The sequence below is a fragment of the Struthio camelus genome, chromosome 4 (assembly GCF_040807025.1).
Source record: "Struthio camelus isolate bStrCam1 chromosome 4, bStrCam1.hap1, whole genome shotgun sequence".
In the NCBI taxonomy this organism is placed as follows: domain Eukaryota; kingdom Metazoa; phylum Chordata; class Aves; order Struthioniformes; family Struthionidae; genus Struthio; species Struthio camelus.
Window position 1 is genome coordinate 85,995,702 of NC_090945.1, and position 23,842 is coordinate 86,019,543.

At 46.2% G+C, this 23,842-nt stretch overlaps 1 protein-coding gene across 17 annotated transcripts in view; it reads left to right on the plus strand.

Annotated features, from left to right (window-relative positions):
- EXOC6B (exocyst complex component 6B) overlaps nucleotides 1-23,842 on the plus strand; it is a 313,137-nt gene that overhangs the window by 254,783 nt on the left and 34,512 nt on the right. The window contains exon 21 of one of the 17 annotated variants that reach the window (XM_068943864.1): nucleotides 808-1,355. The exons of 15 other annotated variants lie outside the window; for them this stretch is intronic. In XM_068943864.1, coding sequence (XP_068799965.1) covers nucleotides 808-822 — 15 coding nt within the window. In that variant the 3' untranslated portion in view covers nucleotides 823-1,355. Of the gene's footprint in view, nucleotides 1-807; nucleotides 2,267-23,842 lie in introns of those variants that run through there. One more of the 17 variants, XM_068943866.1, reaches the window with a different exon arrangement.

Sequence of the window (23,842 nt, forward strand, 5' to 3'; positions counted from 1 at the left end):
GGATCTTTTGATGAAATCAGCTCTTTCGGGGCGAAGGGTTTGGATACGGCAACCTGGCTCCAGCACAGGAGCTCAAATCTGTCTTCCATCAATGAGGCTGGAAATCACCATCTGGGTAATGGCCTGCTTAGTAACTGGAGCCTAGTTTCTCGAGGATGTTTGTCCGTGCCGTAAAAGCCGTCGCTGCAGGCTCCTTGCAAAGGCCATCTCCTTCAGAAGTGTCGTGGGGAGGCCAATTGCATTGCTCTGCAAAAATGGTTCCTCTTGGCTGGCTTTGCGCGTTGGACAGGTACGGCTATTTCTGCTTCAGACATCCTCTCTCTGTGACTAAACAGAGAGTTTTGGTTTCCTGTGCCGTTAATCTGTCACCTTGCACAACTGCTAAGCCTAAATCCAGCTCCAGGCAGCCTGGCCGGGACTTGCAGCCTGGCTGAGAAGGCGGCGAGCTCAGGCACTGGGTGGGTGCGGGTTCCCCGCTGCTGCTTTGCTACTCGTCCCGCAGGGATTCAGCAGATGGGACTGATCTAGTACTTCATCCCTTCGTAGCCTACAAAAAGCTTCTGGAGTCCATGGAAAGAGCCCTTGCCACCCCACGCTGTGCTCCTCTGCCAGGAGCCTGATCCCGGCTCTGCCAGGCTGCGGCTGCTCTCATCGAACGCGGCCGTGCTAAAGAGCGAGGCTCCTGGCGTCCTGCCTTCGTGCTTCTCGCAAAAACGAGAATACCGCGTTTCCAAACTCGTTGCTGGCCACCCTTGGGTTTTCAAATGAAATAAGCAAACTCACAGTAGTGTTTTTTGTTTTTAAAAGGAAAGGGCAGCATAACCAGGCTGCGTTCCAGAGAAACGAACAACCTTGGAAAGGACGTGTTGAAAACGAATGAAAAACGGTGATGGATTTGTGTAGCTGTTTTGAAGATAAAGTATCCTGCCCTGCATCCTCTTGCTTTTCCTCCTGTTTTTGCTCTTCTGTGGTTCTAGTAATGAAGAGTGCTACTGCACTGGTAAAATTTATATAATGCACACATTCATTTTCACTGGGTTAGAGGCCTTAACAACGTGTTTTGGTCAGTTTTATAGTTGTTCTAGCAACGTAGTAAAATCTGTCAAGATCGTATTAAGTTATATTTTCCCATTGCCTTTTGGCCTGCGAAGGTCGTGAACAGCGTCTCTGCAAGGTGCAGCTTGACAGCAAAGCCGAGAGCAGTTTCCTTTGGTAGAAACTACTGAAGCCTAAAACACGCTGCTATGGTGGCCTAATGAAGTCTACTAGCATGTTAAAACCCAGTACGTTTATTCTGCTCCTTAAAGTTTACGGTTTCTACCTTAAAATAAATTAAATAAAAGCATGCCTTTGTCTTTTTTATGCTTTTTGATGCCCTTACTTTCCCTTGACTTCAGTGCCCGGGCAGCTGAGACCTCGATCGTTGATGTGTTTACAGAGGAATGGATGCTAACAGGAATTGCAGGCACTGCTTTGTGCACTTCTTTTTTCAGCCTAGCAGTGATTCTGTGGGAAAGAAGTAGAGCAAAAGCAGAGAATACCTTGCCACGTTTGTTACTGGCCGTGGAGGAAAGCTGACTGCAGAGGTGCTCTGCCAGGCCATTTTAGTTTGGCTCTTTCTCTAGGAGGGTTAAACGCCTACACCTTTGCTTAAGCCGGGCGGTTATACGATAGGATAATGTTCCCGTGGGATCGGAGCTGTGTATTGTCAATTTTGTTTCGGTGAAGACGGTTTTACTTGACACCTAATCAAATGATATTTACTCGCTGCCGCGAGGACTCTGAACTGTCATCTCATAGTTGTGTGATTTTTCATGAGAGCAATGCCAGTAGAGTTGAGGAGACTGTGGTTTGGTTATAGCTTTAGGCTAAACTAAGCCAGATGTTATGGCCTTTATTTGAAGTCGTTGGTTCTTCACCAGTTGGTCCGCGTACATTCCTTTCATTTCTGGAGCACTTTATTTTTCTGAGAATATCGCCTTCTGCAGGGAATCCTGGTCATTGTTAATAAATTACTTCTGGGCATTTCAGGAAAAATTAAGTAAAGATGTAATTTACAGAAAACAAACAATGTGCTGGCTTAATTCCCACAGTGGATAAGGAGCCAGAAGACCCAGAACAACCCCAAAACATGCAGTATATCCAAATAGCATGAGAAATTTTGGAGGAGCCTTCCTCAACCTTGTTTTCAAGTGCACCACTGAGTTTGTTCCAGGGCGAGTTGGAAGAAGGAAGGAGGGGAATTTCCATAGACAGTTTAGGGAGTTGGGAGGTGCTAGATTTTGCTTTGCCGGTTATCTTGATGATGTTGGGCAACTCATGTCCTTGATTTCTCCACAGCTGTCTAATGAGTGTATTCTAACTAATGAAGGACTTGAGGCTTTATTCAAGTTCATAAGCTGGTTTTTGGTTCTTAGGGAAAAGGCAGCGGAGAACTCCTCAGCTACGTACAGTGATAACAGAATACAATAAGGAAGGCAGTCTTTGCCAACCAGCAGATTTTAATTTTATGGTGAACGTAAAAGGGTTCAGACATTTTTTTGTTTTCTGTTGTGTGCAAAGAACTGCTAGCTTCGGCGTTCCTTCAAACCTGCAATAATTGAACAGAGAATCTCATGTGAATTTTTTATTTGAAAATTTGAAATTGAATAAAGAATCTCATCATTTTATTTTGTAGGAACTAAGCTTGACCCTGAAAATCCAAAGTGTGAACTGTGTTCATCAGTTTTCACCACTCCTTTTTTTAGGTTACGTTGCAGTTTGGACCATCTCTGAAGATAAAATTTGTTGCCTGAGATGCTGCCATCTTGGCCCTTGAATCTTGTTAGAAACATAACGAGTTAAAAATTGCTGGGTTTTCATGTGCCTTCAGTTTGTCTTAGCGTTGCAGTTCCCGAAAGTTCCTTTCAGTTGCTTAATGATCTCCATGACATTATGATGAGTGACAATACAATTAAGTCGGTGGAACTGCACCTATAAGGAATTTGGCTGCAAAAGTTAATCTGCGTTTCCCACAGATGAAACCTTACCTCATTTAACTAGCATTTAGTTGCCTGGTTAAGAGTAAGCCAAAAATAGAGTAGTAATGTTGTGCAACAATTCTAGTTTTAGCAGGTTAATGAAGCAAAACAGGAGTGAAATCAAACTTGGAACTGGAGGCAGGTCAGTCATGTCCTCCATGCAATCCAGGGGAATACTCGGACAGCCCAGTTTTTAATTAGTTTTTCAGAATCACCAGCACCCTACAATGTCAGTCCCGTGATCTTTAACCAAAACCTGTGTTATGCGTGCTGATGGTGAAAAAGTTACCTCACTTCCTTCTTTTAAGATTGCCAAAATACATTTGTGAACGTAAAATGAATGTATTTTCAATGTTTTAAGACGTATTTCACGTGCAGTGCAGTGGGTTTGTTACAGCTGGTCAAAGCTGAAGCTACTTGCTTGGTTGTAGGCTGAATTTTTGGTGGAAGTGCTCCACTGAACTCAGCAGGTTCCAAGAGTCAGAATTTACTCCTGTGCAGTAAAAGCCCATGGACCACTGAGGAGCTGGGTTGCAGCATTCAACAGATAAATGAGCCTTGTCCGCTGTAGAGATGAGAATTGCTCACAGTAATAAACTTTGTCTGATCAGGTACTGAATTTGCTAAGTAATTAGAATTATTTCTATTCCAGCTTTCATTCAAAAGTGTCTCAGACCATTAAAAGCACAAATTAAACTTCCAGACAGCCTTAGGAGGGAGGGGCGGTATTACACCAGTTTTACAGTCTAGAAACTCATGTGGAGACACTATGATTTGTCCAGAGCAGGTCAGGGCAGAGCAAGCAAGAGAGCTCCTCAACGTTAATTCTCGCTGCCCAGCTGCCGATGTGAGCTAGCATGCTGCTATTGGCAAAAACAGCTCTAGTTGTAAGTATAAGTGGCCTTTGCGTGCTAGATGTTAATGTGTGAATGTAAGAAAGGTTTTTCTTAACCTGAAACAATGGCTAAACCCCTTCTGCAGGGCTGCGTTACGAGGTTTGTTGGAACCATCTGCATATGCATGCAATGTTTGTCCGACTTGGATGTTTGACATGGATTTAGGTCCTGGAGTTTAGGTGTGAGGCCATGCATTGTTGGCAGGCTTGAGCTGTAACCTGATTAATCTGAACAGGTAAAAAGTAACACAATCCATCAGCAGCACAACTGGCAGTGCAGCCTGTCGAGTAGTGAATTTTTCATCAGGGGGCCATCAGAGAGGAGGTGTATGTTACTGAAGATGGTAGAAAGAAGAGAAACGTAGCCAGGCTTTCATCCGGAGGGATATTGCCTAACCAGCGAGGAATCCTTTCATCAATAAATTATGAGAAGAATGGGAGAGTTTCGAAAGATCGGCCTATTAACGTGCTCTCATCCGGCAAATTTAAGGAACGCTGTATTTTGGCCTGGGACATCTTGCAGGAATTCAGCATCGGTTTGGAGCAGCGATAGCATGCTGCGTTGCTGCCTGGGGAACTTCAGACCCTAGCCCTGTTGTGGATGTTGGACCGCAGACCGCGTGCACCCTCTTCACAGGGAGATAGGAAGGGCACCATATATCTATCAGCGAAGAAAAAGAAGGCAAATGTGGTGTGACTGCTAAGCCCATGTATTGAATAACAAGAGAAAAAACAAGCAGGCATCCTTTGTTCCTTCACCTGGCTGCCTTCCACCCCGCTCGGCAGATCCTCCCTTGGAAGGGCGACCGCGTCAGCCCAGACATCTGGTCTGCTTTCTCACAGCTTCTGGTTGGCGCCGTCGTGGATCCCCATCTCCTCACATGTGCTGCGGCTGTCAAGTTCCCGTCCTGCCGTTCCAAGGAACAGACAAATTTTTATCCATCTGGAGTGACCAAAACACATTTCAAGAGGCAGGGTTTTAAAGGCTCATTTCAGCACGATTCTAAATGCTCATGTCTTCAATTTATCGTAACCTCTGTTTGACTCATGCTCAGAAAATAAGGAAAGTTCCTTTAGCGTCTTTGTCAGGAGATTTCAGGGTGCTCTGCAGATACTTGCTGTTTATGTTGTGCGAGAGCCACCACTGCTTTGAGAGAGCGCTCTCCTTTGCACTGTTGGTAAACCAAGGGGAAGGGAGGTTGTCATTTGCTTTGGTGGAGCTAAATGGCTCAATGAGGAATTGTACCTAAGCATCCTCATTCCTTGCTGTAGCGATGGGACCGTGCTTCCTTGGTTATGTAAGCTGGCATGAGAACAAGAAATAAGTTATAACAGAAAGCAAAGGAATTCGGAGCCTGGATGGAAGTCCTGCGGCGTTTACGGGGTGGAAACTTACCCAGAAATGCAGCTTTCCAAAGGCCTCTTTGGAGTTTCGTTGCTGGCTTTTTACTGATTCAGAGCGAGAAGTTCTGCACCAGCTTTCCAGAACAAGGCAGTAAAGTGCTTCTGTCTGTGCGTGCACCATGTGCCATCTGCCGAGTCCGAAACACAGCAGTCGACGTTTTGGCTCAACTCTAGCTGCTTGCGCGCTTCTCAACGCTAGTGCTAATTAGCACCCAGTGAACCTACTGTGTGATGGGAGGGGGTGGCATGTGTCAGTTCTCCTCTCAGTATTTCACCTTTTCATTCTCAATTTTGTCTTTTTGCCAGTCCTGCTTTCCTAATGCAAGGTGCCTGGGGATCCGGACAATTGGGCAAGTTATTTTAGTCGTCTGAACGTCGACGAGAGGGTTGTTTTTGTGGGCGATGACCGTGGAGCAAACTGGAATTGGAATTTGCAGTATGTTTGCTATCGTCCTGTATTAGCTTCCTCGTATTTGCTCTCTGTGAAGATAAGACTTGCTATATATGAAGTTAGACTCTCTAAGTCTAACTTCAAGCATCTCACGGTCTCTAGAAGGCAATTCAGAGCAACCGCATGGGGAACTTTGTCTCCCAGCTTCTTAGGGTGCTCCAAACTGTGTCTACACCAGATGCTAGCAGATGAGAGTTTGACCCCCATAGACCACACTGAGTGCCTCTCAGCGTATTTCCGGAGCTTAGTCTACAGCTGTGCATCATGTAGCCGCTCTGTGCACACTGAAGTGTCCACAGGGAGAGGTGTTGTATAGTAGTTACTGGAGAAAACGCCACAGTAAAGCAAACTTCGCTTTGCCCATCTATTGGAAGGTCACAGATAGCAAGTTTTTATAAGATGAGGCGGCTTCCCCAGCGAAAAGAATATTTCAGATCCTTTCATGCAGGATCTCCTTTCAGCTTGTGTGTTGGCAAAGAATCGATGGCTTGGCAACTTGCTGATAAATTATGTTTTCCAAAGTAATTAGCCCTTTAGCCCATAAACTTTCTGTGCCCGGACCCTCTAGGAACTGGTGGTGTCAGCCTGTGGTGGCCTGCAAGTTTGTCATCTTTCAGGACAAGAGGCAGGAGGCCTTTACATTCTTTAGTGTTTTAACTGGCAGGTTTTTATCTTATTTTGATCCTTGTCACTGAAACCTGTCTACCACAGTAATCGATGCGACAGGAATTAGTGATTAATATCCCAATGTTCTTTATTTCACAATAAGGTGAATGTTTCTACCATATGTTAGCTGCTGTTGCTGATCTTTTGGTGAAATAAGGCTTCACTCCTCCAGTGGGAGTTCATCTTTCAGAAGAATCCCAAATCTGTTTACATCCCCAAATCAGAAAGCTTAGGTAGACAAAAGCAACATATAAATTAATGCTCTGTCACTTTGTCTTTGTCCTGTCCTGTCATCTTGTCTAGCAGGAGATGCTAGAAAGGAGTCAAACAGCATAAGAATCGCCATCTCCTTAAGCTGATGGGATAGAGAGGCTTTGCCTTTGAGCCTTTTACTGACAGTGACTTTCTGGTAATTGCTAATATAAAATGAAACAGTTATGATATTTTAAAAACTATTTCAAATGAGAATACCAAAGCCCTTTTGTATAGTTGTGTTTATACAGAAAAAAAAAAAAAAACCACTGTATGGAAAGTCCATTGCATAAGGCATTTTCATGTTCAAAATGGTCTCTGAATGTGGTGGCTGTCCAGTTTCTTAGGAAACTCGGCTAAACAGGACTGTTTTCGTGGTTCACGGCTCAACCACTGACTTGCTCTATTGCCTTGAGAATGTCATTGAAACTTTTTTAGCTTACTCACCTTGAAGGATGATGAGAAACCTTAATAGAGTGCCACAAAGTCACCCTAAAAGTCAGAGTAGGCCAAATGCACAAAAACGACACACATTGGCAGTATGAAACTACTACTGCCTTATTTCCTCTTGGCAGGAATCTTCTGCTCCAGGGAAGTAGCTGATTTCTTGCTACAGATTTTGTAGGGGTGAATCTATGTGGGAAAAGTTTGTGAGAGTCCTTGGGTGTTTAGCGTAATACATTCGCAAAACTTTAGCTAGTGAGTTTTAACAGCAACCTAAGGATGTGAAGTCAGTGGCGATACTTAAAGGCATGTCTTCCACGATAACCTTTTGGAGCAAGAGTTGAACAGGATCAGAAAACTAACGAACGGACACGTTCAGGCAAAGGAAAAGAGGAAGCCAAAGATCTCTTATCAAACCTGATCCTGCCTCGAAGGTACTTCCAACTGTTAGGACTGGTGCCAAGGTAGTCTTCGGAGCTCCCACTGCCAAAATTCCAGCGAGAGCGCATCAGTGACTTAACCGATGTGAGAGGAAACCAGGCAGCCTCCAGTTCTCCCCAGGGCTAATCTTGGTAGGGTGCCTTCAAGGGAAGGCTGGGCACACACCTGCCTGGAGAGGAGGAGAAATCCTGCCATTATCAAGGAGCAGAAAGCAGGCACCAGAATACCTTGGCCAAGAGGAAGCAAGAATCACCCCCTCTTGCAGAACAGCTGTGTTGCGGGTTGTGCTGTCAGCTGATATTCAGCGAGTTTGGTGCGGTCTGCAAGCCGCTGAAGGAGGAGCGGGAGCGGTGCACGCAGAGAAGCACCCCTTCGCTGCTTCAAGGTCGCCCTGACGTTGTAAGCTTCTAGTTTTGCATTTGAGAGTAACAGGCGTCACGCTAGAAACGCCTTTCCAGGTACATGACTAGAAAGCGGAAGTGGTGTTGGTGGCAATGCCGGTAGCGCGTCGGATGGTCCTGGCGTTGTTATTTCTACATAGTGAGCTCTACAGTGCAGTGTTGGAAACCTGCTTTCAGTAGTGGAAAGGTCGTTAAAATTGCTTAAATCAAACAGGAAAAGAATTTGGTATCCAGAGCTAGCATAGGGTGATTTGCAAGTTAGGTAGTGGACTCTGAACGTCGTGTTTCTGTATGGTCTTACCAGTACTTCTGTTTCCTTATCTGTTAACGTGTCCCAAAAACGTGCAAAGTTGAGGGAGAAGTAGGGAGGCATCATTTTTGGCGCCACAGTTATGTCCTTTGTTCACTGGCGGTTTTGAGAGCGAGCACAACATTGAATGTATAGGAACGAGGTTGGAAAATAATTCTCCAAGTTGTGGGGGGACCCCAAAAAATGCACTCCCACCTCAAAACCTACAAGCAGCTCTGGACAACAGGCAAGCAAAAAGCTTGGGAGATTTGTTTCAATTAATTTGATCTATCTCCTGAAATGACCCAGGTAAAAACTACCCTGGGTTATAGCTCACGTTTGCAGGCAGCGATATCAGTGCGTAGCGAGCGGTAGGTTGGAGGTGACAGCGAGCATCTTGAAGCAGGAATTTCTTACCTCAGCTTTGGCAGCAAAGAAAACATTCATTGATGCTGGGATGATAAAAGTGCGAGAGCTTAATGGGAAAAGAGAAAGAAGGGGGTGGCAGGCGTTGCGGGGAAGTGAGCAAATGAGACTGACCTGAAACAGGAGGGGGCAGAGGGTTGAAAAAGAGGTAACGGCGGGGCAGAGGAGAGGCGGCAAGGCTTTGCAGTAGAGAAGGGTGAGAAAAACTGTGCAGCAGAAAAGAAAATAGCACTAGTGTGTCATATGGCACACATCTAAAACGTTTACAGTAGAAAATGGTTTGTCAAAGCGGTGAAAAACCACATGCGGGGCATTTGCCGCTCTCTGTGTCAGCGGGCATGCCTTTGAAGCAGGTGGTAAAAGTCCGGGGATTTTTCACACTGGCCACTACCTGTGGTCCCAGGAGGTGTCTGGTGCATTTTTACACCTCTTAACAAATCATGTATTCCAGTGTAAAAAAAAAAAAAAAAAAAAAAGCAAAACCCTAAACCAAAAACCGAACACACGTGCACACACACACACACACACACACACACACACACACACACACTACGCCCTTGTGCTCAGATTGTGACTGATTAAAGATACAGGTATTACTCACCTCACCAGATTTTATCAAGACTTTCCATATCCTAAAGGGCATTTGCATGGGTTCCAGCTACCATCATTAGAACTGCGGTTGAAGAGACTCACACTCTTAGCACTTTTTAATTTTGATGAACTCTATTTTCTTGTTTTGAGATGTCAGCTCCTAGGTGCATGCCTTGGCCGTCGACTCACTTCTCGGCGCTTTGCCATTTGGAATCTACCTGTGAAAAAATAAGATCGTGAAATAACTAGTAAAAGAGGCATAATAAAACAGGTAGTGCTTGCCTGTGTCCTTTCTGAACTGGTGTAGGATACAGTCAGATCAGGTCCCTTGTTACCTCAAGGCAACGGAGAGGTTTTTGACAGCCTGAAAACATCCAATGAGCTTTTATCACCCAATGATTTTTAGATGAAGTCTAGGCTCTGTAGTGGTCTGATGGTCTGATGCCAGCAACCAGGATAATTAGTGTTTCTACTGTTGCCGGCACCGAGGTTTTATTACTTAATATCGTAAATGGTGACAAGACCCTTCTGTTTATTTGCCACTGAGGTGTGGAAAAATAACCCTGGCTGTTTCAAGCTGCAGTAACTGGTAAGCTTAACTCAGGTGCAGAGCAGGAAATAGGAGCCAAACCCTCAGACTGGTCTACAGCAAAATTGAGAGGATTTGATAGGTATTGATTGTATTGTAGGCTAGATGGGACACCTAGGCAGGATGCTTCTCGTACACATGTTTCGTGACCTTCTGTCACCACAATTGGTGGCTCTATCTGTGATGGAGAGCAAAAAGTGGAGTGGGAAAGACTCCTCCAGCGGGCAGCAGGTCCATCTCTAGTGCAGGGAGCAAGTTGCCCTATGGAGTTGCGCCTCCCTTCTTTGATGGGGGAAGGAGCTATGATTTTGAGTTGGCAGAAGATGTGCAGCTATGGTGGGATGAGGAGTTTCACCCCTACTGTGTTTCATAGACACCCTCCAGGATTTGCACCCTTGAGTGTCTGCTGTGGTACTGAGAAGACAGAGAAAGTACAGTGTTTTAAAACAGGGGAAGAAGTAGATGCACTCAGGAATACTTTCACCCACAAATCTAATGCTGTTCCTTCTCGTTCCGGTCTGTGGAATGGAGACCTATGGATGAAAAGCACAATGTAAGGGACATCCAATACCATCGGTGCTTCTGGTCTCGTTCGTGAAGCTTTTGACTGAGAACATAGTGCCCTTCTGGAAGACATGATCTAATGCGAGTTACTGAGCTCAGTGCATGGAGCTGTGTTACGCAGGAGCTCTAGTTAAATATAATGAGGCTACTCCATATTTACCTACTTCCATTCAACAAGAAGCAAGTGAGCTGCTCCCTGCTGCTTTCCTGGCTGGGAATCACAGCAGAAGATTGCAACAGGGAGAAACACGAGAAATGATCATTGCTCTCTTAGAAAAGCTGGAGGTGTGTTACTGCCTACTGACGTGTGAGCAGAACGTTATTGTGGTTGGGGTCGGGACTAGCCATCTGCCATTAAACAGTGCATCTGACCTTCAAGTTAGTGAATGTTAGATAGCTACTTATTGAAAAAAAAAAGCCAATTAATTTTTCAATAATGCAGTATTTTTTTTTTCTGTATAGTGGCAGGCAGACCTTTAGGTGTGCTGCTGCCTTCTTTGACAGGTTTCCATAGTGCAAAGCTTTTGCAGCAGGACTTGCTGTGTTACATGACACAATGCACTGCAGTAACGTGCCCAGAAAATGATCATCTTCTTTCTCTCAAATGACTGCTATTGTCTTAAATGAATAAATCAAAGACAATAAAGCACTCACCGGGGTAAAATGCTGCTTTAAAAATATTTCCTAGCACTTGAAAATTGTAAATGAGGCACTTCTGTGTTTGTAATTCAACATGCAATAGCCAGTGATTTGGAAATAACTGTCAGTGAAGAGTCCCTTGTTTGTTTTTCTGAAAGGGCTCAGTATGAACAGAGATGGTTTCCGTCTGAAACCGAGGCACTGCAGAGTTTCCTAAAAGAGGTGATACAGATCATTGGCGCAAAGTACGCCGAGGCTTTTTGGTTTGAGCTGCAGGTTTTGATTTCGTTTGCTGCTTTTCTCTTTATCTAATTGCGTTTTGCAGGCTCGCGAGTTTGTGAGCAAGGGGCAAAACTAGTTGAACGTATTCTGTGTGTGTGTTGTCCTTAAGAAGTCTACAAAACCTTTTCCAGATTGCCCCTCCATCTTTTCTGGGGATGGAATCTGTGTTTCTATGGCTGTCGTTCCTGACTAGATGTATGCGCAGAAGTTAAAGAAAAAAAATCAAAAAAATCAATTCCGAACAGTGCCTCTTCATGCCGAGAGTGGTTCCATTAATATCATGTGGGAAAGTCAGTCCAAACATTGAAAGTGGATATAGTTTGAATCTGAAGGAAGGTTTTGTGTATGAAACGGAGAAACGCTTCCCAGTCTGACACCAGTGATTGATTGCAGTTCTGCTGAAGATTAGCCAGACGTTTTAAGCACCACAATTATTCATGTTTTCATAGTTAGATGCTATATTTAAACTACGTCTAACAATGTATGCACGCCGCGTTGCTCTGCTGCGAAGGCCCTGCTTCTGAGCGGGGAAGGAAAACACGGTTTTTGTTATTTCATTTTCCAGATATGTTTTGTGCCATGCGTGCTCTCTGCACGCGTAGGCGAATCCCATGAGCCCAGGATGTCAATTAGGGCTGAGCTGCCCCTGGCCCCGGCACCGTTGCCTCCGTAAGGGCGGGAAGCGAAATAGTCCTAGCATTAAAAGCAATCCCCGGCACCGCGCAGGAACAGTCAGTCCCGATGGCTCGGTATTTGTAAGTCATTTTGAACTCAATGGGCAGAAAGAGAGGTTATAGAATAAAGCATGTCTTTTTTTCTTCTTCTTTTTCTGCTGCCAGAAGCTGGCCGTGTGGTTTGTGGTGATTTCTGTAGACTGATCTCTTTCTGCAGAGAGATCTACAGATTTCTGCAGATAATAGTGAAGCTTTCGTGGGTTCCTCTTTGCAAAATAAGCTGAGCTGGCGTTTTCCCTGTGGAGTTGCATTCTTGAACGGGATGTCTGGAGCAGCAGGTTGGAGAACTCGACTCGCTCCCCAGGTCTGTGACGTTCACATAGCGATCGAGAGCCGAACCTGGGCCTCAGCCTCCGCGTTAAAGACAGAAGGCGCATTTCAAGCATAAAAATTGCCGCATTTTGCAATGCTTTTGAATCTCTAGATGAACAATACTGCCTTAATACCAAACGATGGTTGTGAGAAGTTTTTTTCGGCGTGTAGAACATAACAGAGCTGAATTTCCCAGCAGGGTGAGTGAACGAGCGCTAGGTCGCAGAGTTTAGTTTGTAGGTAGTCCGCAAACGCTTGCCCCGGAGATTTTGTAGCCTAAAGTAGGGGGTTTAAGTGTCTGGACACCTCATAGGGGATCCACAAAAGGTAAAGAAAGCGCTTGCCAAGAAAGGCAAGGCTATTGTCAGTAAACTTAAATTAATTATTCAGGCGTCTACTTCTCTCGATGTCGAATTTTTAGAGCTCAACAGATGAAAAAGTGGTTGCAACCCACTGGCTTAAAGAGAGAGGACAGGAAACATTGGGAGTCCTGGTAGAAAGCCTAACCTTATGATGTGTTTCATTTTATAAGGAATGGATGACAGCGTGCTTACTCCGGTGAGATACTGGTTTTGAGATCTGGAGGTTCATTTATCACGTGCTACTGGTTTAAATTTGTAGTTTCTTATAGCGGAGCTCAGAGTCAACATTGAAACTCCTACCGTTTCCACTAGAGTAAATTATTTACTGCTTTTCCATTATGTTCTAGTGCCTTGATAATTCAGAAGACAAATGAAACTGCAAAATATTAGATTATGATGCTGGCAATGTATGCATCTAACCCAAGGAACAGTGGATGACCAGCAGGACTTACAGCAAAAATTGGGACGTACAGTGAAAGGGTTATTTTGGTGTGCTCACGGTCTAAGATGTCAGTGAAATTCCTTGATGGAGCTGATTGTGTAATTGAGTGCAGGTGATTTTTTTTTTTTTAATATGGATATATATTGAATGTTTTTATTCCATTTTTGGATGATTTATAACTTTGGAGTGTTACAGCTGTTTAGACTATATAAAAGTTTTGGCTTCACGTGTGCTCACCTCCCATATGTTATAGTATTAATAATCCTTTGCATTACTAAGTGTAATTCATTTTTTTCCCCCCGCAAAAACAGCATGGTCCAGACAGCGGGCCATGCAAAACAACTGTCAGGTGTCTGAGTCTTGTGCTATCACTGCTGGTTTACTGAGGGGTGAAGTTATGCCCAGAAAGCCAGGCAAATGTTAAGTGGCAGAGTTGCTTGTCCTCCAGAGACCAGCGGTAGCCTAGTAGCATGACAAAGCTGGGAAGGTCATTAAGCGACAGTGATGGTCGTGCCTGGGGTCAGGTACCCATCCTTTACGGGAATTGCTCTGGCCTTCTCCACTGTCAATCAGTGGCAGAGGTGAGAGCAATTCACCAATGGCTTCATCTCTCCAGCCTTATATCCTAACAATTCAACCAAATTCCTTGCCATGCTAAAAAAAAAGGGTTGCATTCCTTATTTCTTTAAGTATACATGCTAATATCCTCTGTTCTAGGATTCTTCCTGGAATTTCCTCACGGTATTACATCTCTCTTCCTTGGAAAAAGAAAAAAAAAAAAAAAGGCAGCACAATGTGGCAGTGTCCTACAATAGCCACAGCCTTGAGCTTGCAGTGAGCATTGAAACGGTCATTTTGCCATTCACTGTTGCCTGTCAAAAGAAATCGCTTGAAAGGAAGTAAACAGATATTGTAGAGCCTGTCATGTCCAATTGTCAAAGGAGATCGGGCGGGAATGGGAGAAAGTTGGCATTGTGTGGACACGAGGAAGCAAGTGCATTTATGCTGGCCATTTATTACTGTTCTTGAAAGGAGCTTTGAGCCTACCTTAATGCAAGCCATTGTGCAACTGCAGATTAATAATTTCCTATTTAAATAGGGTTTTGTGACTTATGGTTACAGGTAACAGGATCAGGACCGCCTTTCTGTTTGCAGAGGATAACATTCTGCTTTACCATGCTTTTGAAAGTCAATTTGGCCTCCCCTTCCGGGCATCAGGAAAGCCCAAATCTTCCATATAAGGCGTGGATATGGACAAGGCGAGACGGTAAACTTAACTGCACACTTGCTGTGACCTCCCGGGCGTTCCTTGAGAAAGGTCTAATCCCAGTTCAGTGCATGTCCTTTGTAATCTGGACGGCAGCTCAAGCAGCACAACCTTACGTTTCATATGGGCCGGTAACTGGCCAGAGTAGGTTCTTCCTCTTTTTGACGGTGTCGAACCAGGCAGTGCCCCAGGACCAGTGCACATCGTGAATGTGGACCCACCAGGATGACAAGAGGATGGCGGTATCTTACATCAACACAACAGAAATTAAGGTGTTAGTGAGCGGATTCACAGGTCGTTTTGCCCTCTAAAGTGCACAGGTGTCATTTATGATGCTGCTAGCCCCCACTGCAGCGGATTTCAGAGTGCAACGTAGGTTTGGGAGGTCGTGCCAGTTCTTGCAATTAAGCCCCCCATAAATATCCGGCGGACGAGGTGCTCCGGGCCGAATTACGACTGCAGCCGGCGGAAATGAGTGCAGCGGGCGTTGATATCCTATTATTTGCCACGCTGAGCAAGGCGGAGGATTTATACCGCTCCTTTCCTTAAAGCCCGTGCCGGTTCCACAGGACGTTTAAGCCTAGGGTTTAGTTCTGGGCCACCTGTTAAGAAGCGTGAATTGTTGCCGTGAACTCTGCTTGGCCTTTCAGCTTTGTTGACACAAACTTACTCCACATAGACCAAAAAAAAAAAAGGGGGCGGGGGGGGAAGAGGAGAGGAAAAAGAAGAAGCAGGTGAGGTCATGCGGAGTTGAAACGAGTCGGGTGCATGCGCGCGTGTGTTTGATGATGGAGTTGTAATTAAGCGAGGTGTTGGGCCCAACTCGGCCTGTTGGGGGAAGATTCAGCCGGGGTAGGGTGTGGATTGAAGGGTGCGAATGAGAGGGGCAAAAAGGAAAAGGCCAGGCAGGTGAAACGCCGTCTCCGGCCCGGCTGGGAGGTAGCGCCGGCGGCGGGGTTGGGGGGGAAGGCGGAGGTGGCCCCTTGGGACGGCGCTCCGCTCGGTGTCGGTGAGCGGTAAATAGGGCGCCTGCCCGCCGCGGCTCGCACCGGTTGGCCTTAGCCCGTCCGCGGGGGGCCGGCTGATCCCGTTAGTCCCGTTTTCTCGGGAGCCCCCACACCCCCGGGGGGTTGTGGGGGGGGGGGGGTGGCGCCTTTTGGGCTCCCGTGGGAAACGGCCGCGGCGGTCGGCGTCCAAAGCCTGCCGAGCCCGTCGGCGGCGGTGCCCGCGTGAAATACTACCGTAGCCTTTCGCGCCGTAGCAGAGGTGATGGGGAAGAGATTAACGGAGCCGGTTTGGCTTTTTTTTTTTTTTTTTTTTAACAGATTTCCCCCCCACCTCCCCGGTCCGAATTCGGCAGCGGGGAGGAGCTCCGCCGGCTCTCGCCCCTTGGGACGAGCGGGAAGGAGAGACCGGAGCGAGACCTCGGGGCTACGCCAGCCGGCGGGGCGAACTCGGGGCGACCCCGGCGCCCGCTGGCCGACCCCGCGGCGCTTCGCGGCCAGGTGGATTCGCTTTCGGCCCCGGCCGATAAGGCGGCGGCGGCGGCGGCGGCAGCACCGCACCCTGCCCTGCACCTGACCCCTTTTCCTGCTTTCCCTGAACCCTGCGGTGATAACCCTTCCTCTCCCCCCCCCCCCCCGCCCCGGCGATAACGCTCTTGAGGTTTGGTTGTAAAACCCTATCGGCGCGCGCAGAAGCGGGGAGCGAACACAAAAGGCCGACCCGAGCGCCCGGCCTGCCCCCGCGGCGACCTTGGCGGCGCACCAAGGCGCCGAGCAACCTGCCAAATGATTTTCAGCCCTTCCTTCCTTCTCCACCCCCACCACCGCCACCACCACCACCATCATCATCATCATCATCCCCGGCCCGGCCCACCTCCCTGCCTGCTGCGCCTCGCTGCCGGCTGCTTTGGGGCTGCCGCGAGCAAACTGAGGTCGCGGCGGCTCGGACGCGGCCCCGCTCCGAGGTGAATCGCGCCGGGGCCGGGGCCGCTTCGCGGTCGTGCTTAAAGCCATCCCGAATCTACAAAATCCAGTTCGAGGGGTCCTGAGGACAAAGCGCCGAAGCCGTCTTGGGTTTTGTGGTGTCTCTTACCCCGTCCGTCCTTGGCCCGGAGGTCGGCCCCGGGGGGGGGGGGGGGGGGGGGGCTTCCTCACCCGGAGACGGGACCCCAAATTCCTGCAGTCCTCAGACAGCTGGACGCCCCCGGCAAACGTTTAATGCTTTTAAGGTTCGGTGTGCGGAGTTACGTGTGAACGAAGGCGAAAGGGGGAGACGCTGCCGTGCCGTTAGCGTTGCCCGGCATCTCTGGCCTGCTCTGTTCTGCTTTACTCTAAGTGCAAAATAATTGCCCGGATAGTCTTCACTTTTCCCTTGAATAGTCTCAGCTTTCCCCGCTGCTTTGAGGATCTGAGAGAGAGACCTTGTTTCGTACTGAAAGAGAAGTTTTCGGTAATGCGGTTATGCTTTCCGGTTTCTTTAAAAAAAAAAAAAAACCCAAAAACGAAGCTCAGTTTCTTGTTGAGGCGACATAATAACGCCCTCCTTCGGGCCGCGTTCACATCCTGCCCTTGATGTTGCCACCATCTCCTTTCTGGGCTCCTGGATGAGCACGCGTCATCGTGCAAACCTGAGGTATCCCGAGAAACTTTACTGCTCCGTTAGCTGTCAGTCGTCTGCTACATCAGATCACTCTTTTTTTCTGGCCTCTCACTTGCCTAACCACAGAAAATAGGTCTTGAAGGGATCCGGAGAGACTCCTCTCTTGAAAGATACTAATCCCATATTTCGGGAATTCCCGACGGTATTTTATCAGCCTGTTCTTTAAAAAAAAAAGACCCTCTCATCAGAGAGGGAGCCCGTGGCTGTCCTGCACAGCCTGTTCTAGTGTTTCACTGCTCCGCGCTAGAAAAGTCTTCCTACCGTTGAACGTAAATCTCCCTGATCTGAATTTAAGCCTTTTGTTCCTCGGTCCTGCTTGGAGTGGATATGTTTATCCCCTTCATCTTTATAGCTGCTCTTCCCGTATGCAACAGCTGCTGTAGCCCTTTCTCTCCTTGCCTAGACTAAATGGTGCCAATCCCTCGTTCGCTGTGTCTGCTGGATCTGGCTGTTCTCCGTGCTGTCCCCTCAGTGCTCCCTGTGGATCCTCATCCTTTCTGAACCGTGACCTCCAAACCTGGCCGTGTTGCATCAGCCGCAAGGGAGGCAAGAACTGCTCCGTGTCTCTTGCAGGAGGTGCCCTTCTCGGTGTATCGTGGCATTGCCTTTTCTCCGCCGTGGCACGACACTGACGGCTCACGGTTAATTTGTGAGGCACGGTGATCTTCACACCTGCCCTCACAACACTGTCCCTTGGCGATGGCAGTGTCGCAAGCCGGCCCGCACGCCGTTCGTGAGCGGCGAGCGCTCTTGCGGCTCCGCGCAGTTGCGTAGCTGAACCTTTGGTAAAGCACGAACGCTTCCTTCAGCTCGCTCCTCTTTGGTTGAATTAGTTAAAGAAAGCCTTGCTGGGTTGTTTGATGACCTTGGTGGCACGGACACGGCCTGTGCAAGTTGCAGTGCACCCTGGACGCTAAACCCGGGGTCCCAGCAGGAGCATCTGGATGCGGAATAATCGGAGGGGTTTTTCTGAGGCCGCCAGGGCAGCGGTGGGAGAGGAGTCGACCTGTTTTACTCCCGGAGCTGCAGCCCGCGAGTGATTCTCGCCGAGCCAGAACCGTCCGTGAGCAGCCACCGTTTAGGTGGCATGGTTGGGAGAGCGCTCAACGCGCGTAGGTCCGCATGGGTGTTTAGTATAGCAGCAGATTAAAGTATTTCAGTGAATGGCATGTTTATCGCACCTAGAGAAGACTTTTGAGTCCTATTAAAATGATAAGTAGGATTTTAGAAAGTCGTCCTGTTGCACAGACCAGGGGGGACACGTTGCTGCCTTTATTACTTATTGTTTGAAACAGTCAAGCAGAAAAGACACATTTTTTTTCCCCCCCTAGTTAAAATGGATGTGGCTTTGGTTCTCCTGCTGGTTTTGGCCTGTGTTAGTTATGGTTTGTTTGACACTTCTCTCTCATCCCTTCCTTCTACCCCACCCCTGGCTGCCCTAATCTTCCCAGTCTTGCCCCCGCGATAACACTCTGCTCAGTCCTCTCCGAGCTGTCACACTTCTTCTGAACCCCAGAAAGAGAAATAAATTGTGCATAAACAAATTCTGTACATATGAATTCCCCTTGGAAACCAGCCTGCCTATTTTATAATTAATGCTGCTATTGTTCTCCTCTTTTTGTATATTTGGATGGTCTTTTTGTTTAAAGTTGATTACTTGCTGCTCCTTTGAGCATCTCTCAGGGGAGGGAAATGGATGATGTTTCAACAGCAGATCAGCCACAATATGTGCTAAACAAACAGAATTGCTAAAAACATCATAAGGGCTCCTTTGTCCTGTTGGATAGCAAAGGAGGAAAAAAAATTCTCCCAGAAGTAAGTTTGTCAGTGCAATTTATCTATTAGATCTCCTATTGCTGTGATTGTACCGGAAAGTGTCCTAAATTAAACACTTCCACCCTTCACTGGTCACCAAAAATGTCACCCCAGCTTTAAAGGCTTAACAGATTGTATCTTACAAGTATTCCCAGTAGCTGACAAACCTGTGCTGTGTAAGGTCTCCATGTTCAGCCTTGTTAACACACCATTTGAGAGCTTATGTCAAACATCAGAATAATAGGTTGCACATGCTATTGATTAAATGACAGTTTTCCCTACTAACAAAGTTGATCTTAGCTTTGGATTTAGCAGTCTCCATCCTCAACTGTGGGTTTGTTCAGTTATCTAATTTTAATGATCAAGTTTCCATTTCTTCTGCGAAAGTAATTTATATTTCACAGCTTTTGGAGGGGGAAAGGAAGGGGGAAATAAGTGAATACCCAGTGAGGCATTGGCAGCCTGTCAGCCACAGGCAAAAAAGGCTGAGCTACCTTCAGTCATCCTGGATCTGTCCATGATGTGAGGTGGTCAGAAAACTGATGCTGATTTTTTGGAGGGTGGGGAGTCTGTGGGGTACTAGCTCTGTGGTTTAACCCCAAAAGGTTCTGGACTCCACAGAGAATCCTTCCTTTTTTACAGTGCTGTGAAGAAGCCCTTGTTACAGGGCATTTGGCAAGCCCGTTAGTCATAACCATGCTCTGAAGAACTTCTCAGATCCCTGAGATAATTGAGATAATTGCCAGATATTATTTAGAAATAAAAACGGTCAAGGAAAACATTTCTGTGCAGACATAGTAATACGTCTCGCGTTTGGCCTCTGATGCCACGCCGAGTATTTTGGACGATGAACAGCTCCTGGACTGCAATTCTGAGCTCTGCTTTCAGCAGTGTTGCAGCTGAAAGGCGAGGTGGCAGCTCAGGAACATGGCAACTATCCGAGCTAGCCTTAAACCAGCCAGCCACCACACACAGGCACAAAGGATCACTTGCCTTTATCTGCATGAACTTCAGTCAAGTCTGGTTTGCAATGTTGATGTCCTGCAAGTTCCCTGGTATCACTGAAATATCCCTTCGGTGTGGGTTGGTGATACAGGTTACACTTTAATTTCTTATTGATCTCCTTGAGGGATGAACATGGAAACATGTCATGAAACTCGGCTATGTGAAGGCATTGACCTGGGTTCAGCATTTTCTTCGGATCGCGAAGCAATGTTGTATGTTGTCAGCTCAAATACATTTGATTGCCTAAGATGAGGGCACTTCCACCAGTGAGTCTGTTCGAAGATTATCAGATTGAAGAATCCAAACTACTGAAGAGCAATTTCACTTTATTATTAACAACAGGGTAAAACAATATCATGAGTGACTGCAAAAATCTTGTATCCAATCAGACTCACACTTTTACGCTGATTCTTTTCGGAACTGAAGTTCAACTCTAGGTTAATTGCTTTTGGCCTGTAGTTATCTCTAGAACATCCTATCAATGTTATATGATCAATAAATAAACTAAGAAGAAAATTTAAGACATCTGTATGGACAAAAATATTGGGTATGAAATCACATTAAAACAAGATTAGTTTTCATAAACAGCATACACGATGTGTTTTGAAATGCTTTGTTAGACTGTGCAGAAGGAGAATGACTAAGTTAGTTTAGGTGAAAAGGGAATCATTGAATAAAGCTACAGCAAGGGACCTCAGGGCATATCACAGTGCATTAGCCTGAAGCAAGCGGAAGTTCATATCAAAGCAGCTGCAAAAATCAGGAGCTGAACTAGTGACACTAGTCCCAAGTGAAGCTCGTGAGGTTCTAACCTCCTGCTACCAGTAGGCCTTGCCTTTGGGTTGAGCTCCTCTGGAAGTGGGCAAAAGCCAATTTCTTCGGGCAGTGTTGAGGTTATTGTCGGAGAGCTGTGGGACGTGACTGAGCTTGGCTGCGTGGAGGAGGGCAGAGCGGGAGCTGGTGGTGGTCTCTCTCTGGGTATGGCTGTGCGGTGTGCCACAGTAGATGCAAGGAAGATCCGTCTGCCTTCCAGTGGGCCAAACACAAGCCGACTCCAAACGGCTCTTGGATTAATTGCGGGATTTATTCCCTCAGGTATGGCGTCATGCTAGCCGTAGCTATGTGAGTTTGGTCAACGCGGAGTCACGTCTGCTGACATTGTTTACCATCTCTGTGTGTTCCTCCAGGCTCCTTGAACTTGAAGCTGATTTTTCTTTGACAGCAAAAGGCCTATTTTAACCTCTTCTCTAACCGAGTTATCTACTCAGTTTACTTAACAGCATGAGGAATTGCCGCAAACATGTGGTTGATGCAGAGACCAGGCTTTGAATTGTAATGCAGAACAGAAGGGGAAAGCGCTGCAGAAAGATGCTAGTAGCTGAGGCCTTGCAAAGCAAGTATTGATCACGATCCCGCTTGTGGTGATGAGAGGAGGAATTAGCTGCAAACCAACAGAAAAAGGAAGGGAAGAAAAATGCAGTTAGTCCTGCTTTTTATTTTGTCCCATCGACTGAGAACAAGGTAATGAAATTAAGGACTCCAAAACAGTGAAAGGGATGAGATCGTGAATCATGACAAAATTCTCCTGTTTTAATAGACAGCGATTCCCTGCCACAGTAAATCAAAGCTGGTATGGCTGAATTTAGATCATAAACTGCCTTACTCTTTAAAAGACAAGTTCAGAAGGGAGTGTGCAAGGGGAAAGGGGCTATGATGCTAATGCAAAATCTTTCTCTCCAGGTGCTGTGGGGGTTTTTTTTCTGTATTTGCTTTTAAAGAATCCCAAGTTTGGAGAATTAAGTTTAGAGCCCCAGTTATTTCGGGAATGTGGACTTAGAAGCAAATACTGCAACTTGTCTGAGATAACACAGACATTTGGATTCTTGCTCTTTGGAAAAATGAAGAGCAGTTTGATGTGCATAAACGTGAATTTAGAAGCCTTACTTTTAGTTTGCTAACTTTGAAATTGTAATCCTAAATCATCGTTCTGCATGTGTTTTATGCTGGGTAAAAAAGTACCTTTAATTTCCTCTGCTCTCTGTGCGTTATTTGGACCACAGCAACACTGCGAGTATGAAGTTTCCTACCCATAGGGATGTTGTTCCTTGTGCCCTCTGCATAACTCCCATTTAAGGTGATACGCAATATTTCAAAGATGCTGGCAGAACAATTAATAAATTGCATTGAGTAGAATTACATGAGCACTGTAGGAGAAAAACTGTATTACTTACTTCTCTTCCAGCCTTCATCCCTCCGGTGCTGTCACCCTCCCTTGTCTGCCTTGAGGCCGTAACCTCGGAGGAACACTCAGCTTACAGTTCACGCTTCAACGAGGGCAGATCCAGTGTTGAAATAGTATTAAGTACCAAAGGCAATCTCGAAATAATGTTAGTCTGAGTGAACCCTGATAAAATCAAGGAAATTCAGAACTCAGACTTCTCGTGGCCTGTCGCCCTACCAAGGCAATGTGTCTCAGTGTGCTCTGCGGGGGGCCTTAGTTTCTTGAGGTATTAGCCTTGAGTTCCCTAAGAAAAATAAGGGTTGATTATATTAAGTGAGATTTTTTAATTCTGAGTTTAAGGATGGCTTTTTTTGGTCAAGGACCTAAACTACACCTTAGGAACCGTGTTTAACTTTTAGCTGAATTCCTTTAGGAATGTCATTTTGTTGTGCTTCCGTTGTCCATCTTCACGCAGATGGCATTGTTATATCTTATCTCATTTTTTTATTACTCACTTCTTACATTTTCAAAAAGTGCAGGGTGGGCACCTCCATACATAGATAAACCTCCAGGAGTGCTGTGCCCTGACTGCAGTTGACTTAGTTGATGTCTCTGCTGTGATGCAGGCTCAGTAGCTAGATGCTTGCCACGCTCCAGCTCAGCTCTCATTTCTGGCATCTCCTCCTGAGAAGACCCCATTGCATTTTGTCCCTACTGGCATGCTTAGCGAGGGAGAACCCGTTAGCTGTTCTCCAGCATGGGAAAGGTGTTAAATCAACTAAGAAAAAGATGGAATGTAATACCATTGGAGAGGGTGGTTGAAGTTGGGGTGCTTGGGTTTAGATTAACAGATTAAATAATCCTTATGGGAGAATGGAAGCCCTGTTACTTAATATGCTTATAAACTTAATATAGAATGTATCTGGAGGAAGATGGCAGGGAATGAATCGAAAAGCCCTCTGCTCATAAAGAGAGGGGAGTAGAACATCTAGATGTTTGCATATTGAGACTCTTCTAAAGAAATGCAGGGATGATAAGTGATTCCTGAATCAACTCTGTAATAATAAACACTGTCAATACCAGGTGAATTTTCAGGAAAGATTAGTGTGCCTAAAGGAATGGTTTGTAACTCACTCAGCTAGGGGAAAATACCTTAGGTCATGGCAGGTACTTTCCAGACATAAACGTGGGGATTGTGTTGCTGTTGATGGACTTGTTCACAAATATGTTTAAATTAGCTTCTCACATCCTCGCTGTTGGTGTTTCTGGCCTACCTCCATGCATTTATGTTTTTTATGTTTTGTCTTCCCCTCAGCTTTCATTGTCTTTGTGAACGAGGCAAGTTATACGATGCTGATAGTGAAGCAACGAAGCACACTAGGAATTGTCAGATATGCCTGATGAGCTGCCTTGAAAGCAGAGAGTTTGTTTATTTTCTTTTTTGTTCTACAAAACTGGTTTTAACGATAGATATTCAATATTCAGATGGAAATATATTTCCTCCCTTGAGTTTGAACATTTCTGGCTGAGTTTAGGTCAGGAATATGGCTTAACTGATACTTTTGAGGAATATGATAGCTACCAAAGATCCATCCAGTTTACTGGGGTGCATTTTTGCCCTTATTCTGAGAATATCAAAGCATTTCTGGAGGCTGAAGAGAGTGCT